Consider the following 4,202-nt stretch of genomic DNA (forward strand, 5'->3'; position numbering starts at 1 on the left):
TGTCAATCCGTTTAACCAAGAGAAGGATTAATATAAAGTCTATTAGCATAAATACCATGTTTACTATTCTCCCCAATAAGATGAGAAACAAAAGCCCATCATCCATGTCCAAAATCATATTCTTAGCCACCTAATACTACGGTGCGAAACAAAAGGATATGCCACCAAAAACTATCATCTTTATACACATAATTGAATGGGCACACACGAAACCATCAATGTTCTTCACCGCCTCCCTTTTCCTGCAAAAACACGAAGCATCAACTGTCAAAATAATCGCAATCGTGTTCAGATTTCAATCATGTCTTTAAACACATTTTCTCTAATAAGTTTTATGAATTTCCAATACTTTCTACTAGTAATTCTAGTGTCATTGGACTATTAGAGTTATCGGGATTACTTGTAGACCAAATCATCATCATCATCATCATCATCATCATCATCATCATCGTACTCAGTATATCCCAACAATAGCAAAGCTATGTTAGGTCTGAGGAGGGTAAGATGTAGACAGCCTTGCCTCTACCCTTTTAGGAATAGAGAGGCTGCTTCCGGTGAGACCCCTGGCTCGATAGTAGTTTTGCATCAAACATTGGACATATAGGCACATAGCACTCAATCATCGGGACACCGCTAATTGGTGCATGTACCCTTGTCTTTCGGCTATCAACGCCACCACATGATGCCTGATTAACCTTCCGCCACTTTTAACGTTATTTTCACGATATTAGTAAAATAACGTCAAAATTAATGCAATTTCACTTTTGCCCATCCGAGGGTTCACACATATATACATTATATGCGCGCACCGCAAGCAGGGCGAACTTGTAGACCAAATGAGAACTCATAATATACATTGATACAAGTTAGGAGGTATAGAGTACACACTTGACCAAGACTATTGTGACTTCAATACAGAAAAAGATATTGGGACATCACTTGGTTTAATTTCATAATCAAAGAAATTTTATAGAGAACTTCTCGTTCTTTGAGAAACTTTCCATCTTATCAAATTATTAATTTCATAACACGCGAAAATACTTTATAGTGAAAACGAATTGTTCGTGATTCCGAAAGATATCTAGACACATACACAATCCAACAACTGCTACATTTTGTTTCCCTCAAAAGTACATATTATAGCAATTTTATTATTATAAAATATATTTTTTGAATGTGAGACTGTGAGTTGAGCCCACAAATTCATTCATTATGTCTTTATAATAAGGGCTTATTAATGCTATGGATTGTGTGTTATATCAAAAGCTATAACATAGGACATATGATATCTACATATATGTTTCATGAATATAAGGCAAAAATAATAATGGCAGCTTAAAGGGGTTTGTTCATACCTCTGACACATCACCCAGGCCCACATCCTTTAAAGCCGGTTTCTCTTGAGCACGAACACGTTCCCTATACTCGGAAAACTTAATGTGCTCGTCATTCAAAGCCTTTCTATACCCTGATAAAAGATCACCCATCAGATAAAGCTCATGTTTAAGGCGATACACCTCATCATGCTTCTTTTTCAACGCTTCATCCTTTGATTTTATAATCATTTCCGTAAATTGTTGGCGGTCTTGCAGCTCGTGCATTGCTGAATCTTGATGATACTTATGGTTTACATAACTTTGTTGTTTCGAGTCGGTGATCATCTTGGCCTTTTCAATCCATTGGTCCATTTGCACCATGCAAAGACCAAATTCACTTTGATTATGATCCCACATGTCATTGGTTTTTAATCTTTTATTGTTCATGTCAAGAGAGTGTGTGTCGTCTTCAGACTCCATCACTCTTTTCCCATTGTTATTATTGTTACTATTATTATTATTATTATTATTATTATTGTCAAAGAAAGACGGACCACCATGTGACATAAATGAATCGTCTCGTGATCCAACTATATCAATGGCATCATCATTCTCATCGTCCACTTTTACAATCTGTTCATCTTCAACCTTCACTTCTTCATTATTTAAATCACTAGTCTTACTATGCTGCAAGAACTGTTCACCCGAATTGTTCTTCGAATCCATCAGTTCATCCACAGTTTCATGCCCAAAAGTCAACTCAATATTGTTTGATAAAGTCAACTGAACATCGTCTTCTTGAACAATAGATACTTTCTCTATATGTTCCACATCATCTTTAACCTTGTCATCCTCCACTTCTACAATCTGTTCATTGACAATGTCTTCAACTTTAGCTTCTTCATTATTATTATTATTATTGTTGTCATTCAAATCACTAGTTTGACAAAGATGCAAAAACTGTTCACCCGAATTGTTCTTCAAATTCACAAGTTGATCCACATTTTCATGCTCTAATGGTAACTCAACATTGTGTGCTAAAGTCAACTGAACATCGTCTTCTTGAACAGTAGAGACTTTCTCCATACGTTCTCCATCATCTTCGTCTTCTTTACCTTCACCATCCTCCACTTCTAGATCTACAACGTCTTCAACCTTCGCTTCATTGTTATTCAAATCACTCATTTGACAATGCTGCAAGAGCTGTTCACCTGAATTGTTCTTCGAATCCACAAGTTCATCCACAGCTTCATGTCCTACAGTGAAGTCAACATCGTGAGCTAAAGACAGCTGAACATCCGATACTTTCTCTATATGTTCTTCATCTTCTTTAACCTCATCATCCTCCACTTGTACAATATGTTCATCTACAATGTCTCCGACTTCTTCATTATTATTCAAATCATCAGGTTGACAACGCTGCAACAACTGTTCACCCAAATTGTTGTGCAAATCCACCTGCCCGTCCATAGTTACATCCGATAGAGTCAACTTCGCGTCGTCTTCTTGAACAACAGACGCTTTCTCTATACATTCTCCGTCTTCTTTAACCTGATCATCTTCCACTTCTACAACTTGTTGATCTACAACGTCTTCAACCTTCACTTCATTATTATTCAAATCACCAGGCTGACAACGCTGCAACAACCGTTCACCCACCTGTTCATCCATAGTTGCATGCCCTAAAGCCAACTCAGCATCGTCATCTTGAAAAATCGATACTTTCTCTATACGTTCTCCGTCTTCTTCAACCTTCATTTGTTCATTATTACTCAAACCACTAGTTTGACAACGCTGCAACAACTGTCCACCCGAATTGTTCTTCGAATCCACGAGTTCATCCACAGTTTCATGCCCTAAACTCAACTCAGCATCAGGTGCTAAAGTCAACTCAACACCGGATATACGTTCTTCATCCACCTCGAAAAGCAGCTCACATTGTGACCGTACCAACCGCTGCAAATGCGACGCATAATAACAGTCAACCAGTTTCACTCCCAAACCCAACTCCCTCTCAACTTTATACCAAATCAAACTCGCCGCATCCAGTTTTTCGGGATGCCCATCTCTCACACACCTCGTCATCCTCACAATCTTTTCCGGCATAACCCACGACTCTTCGTGTATAAGCATCCAGTTAAACACAAAATCATCCACAAACTCTATTTCCTCATCCGAAAACACACCCAAATCATTCTCATTAGCATCCTGTTTTCCAACAGGCAGCTCCAAAGCCCTCGCTAAATCGGCCCGACTCACACGAACCCGTTCACCATTTACGGAACTGCACCGCTTATCCGGGTCATAATTAGCTATAACCTGAGCTATAAGATCGGACCTAATGCTCTGATCAAGCTTGATCTTACTGAAATTGTGTAACCCTAATCGCTTAAGAAAACTTTCTTGTTTTTGCAGGATTAATAATTTGGGTATAAAAGTAATGAAATTAACTGCATTGATGAGGGTCTGGATTTTCCGGTTGTTACGGCGGCGGAGTGTTTTACCTGAGTGTTGATTGTGGGCTGCCGGAGTGACGTCATTTTGGTTCAAATGTGGGTTGCCGGAGGCGGCCGGTGAGTGGTGGTCTCCGGCCATCAAGTAAAAATTAATCTTGAAATGAAAAGAAGGCCAAAAGTTAAGGTAAGGTAAATAAGAGGCAATGAGATAATAACAAGGGTATGTATTGTTTGAAAACCCCTTTTGAGTTGTAAAAATGAGAAAGGACCGAATCTCGATGTTTTTAATTTACATTCGTTTCGTGTTAGGTCTTAAATTGTACAGATGAGATTGAACGAAGATACGACTAGCCTTTTTTACTTTTTCCGTCTTTTATCAAAAAGTTGATATGACTTCTTTCTTACAGCGGTTATATCTTTTATCCACTCT

General features: G+C 38.4%; 1 protein-coding gene across 1 annotated transcript; it reads right to left on the reverse strand.

Annotated features, from left to right (window-relative positions):
- Positions 1 to 215: 215 nt before the first annotated feature.
- Positions 216 to 3,911, reverse strand: LOC143562403 (uncharacterized). Its single transcript, XM_077050215.1, has 4 exons — positions 2,976 to 3,911; positions 1,882 to 2,774; positions 1,356 to 1,824; positions 216 to 242 (listed from the first exon to the last, which is right to left on the reverse strand). Exons 1-4 carry the CDS (start codon positions 3,909 to 3,911, stop codon positions 216 to 218), a joined length of 2,325 nt encoding a protein of 774 aa, XP_076906330.1.
- Positions 3,912 to 4,202: the final 291 nt, after the last annotated feature.

Source organism: Bidens hawaiensis, unplaced genomic scaffold (assembly GCF_021521415.1).
Source record: "Bidens hawaiensis isolate Kalapana, Puna unplaced genomic scaffold, B.hawaiensis_p1.1 tig00020995_1, whole genome shotgun sequence".
NCBI classification, from domain to species: domain Eukaryota; kingdom Viridiplantae; phylum Streptophyta; class Magnoliopsida; order Asterales; family Asteraceae; genus Bidens; species Bidens hawaiensis.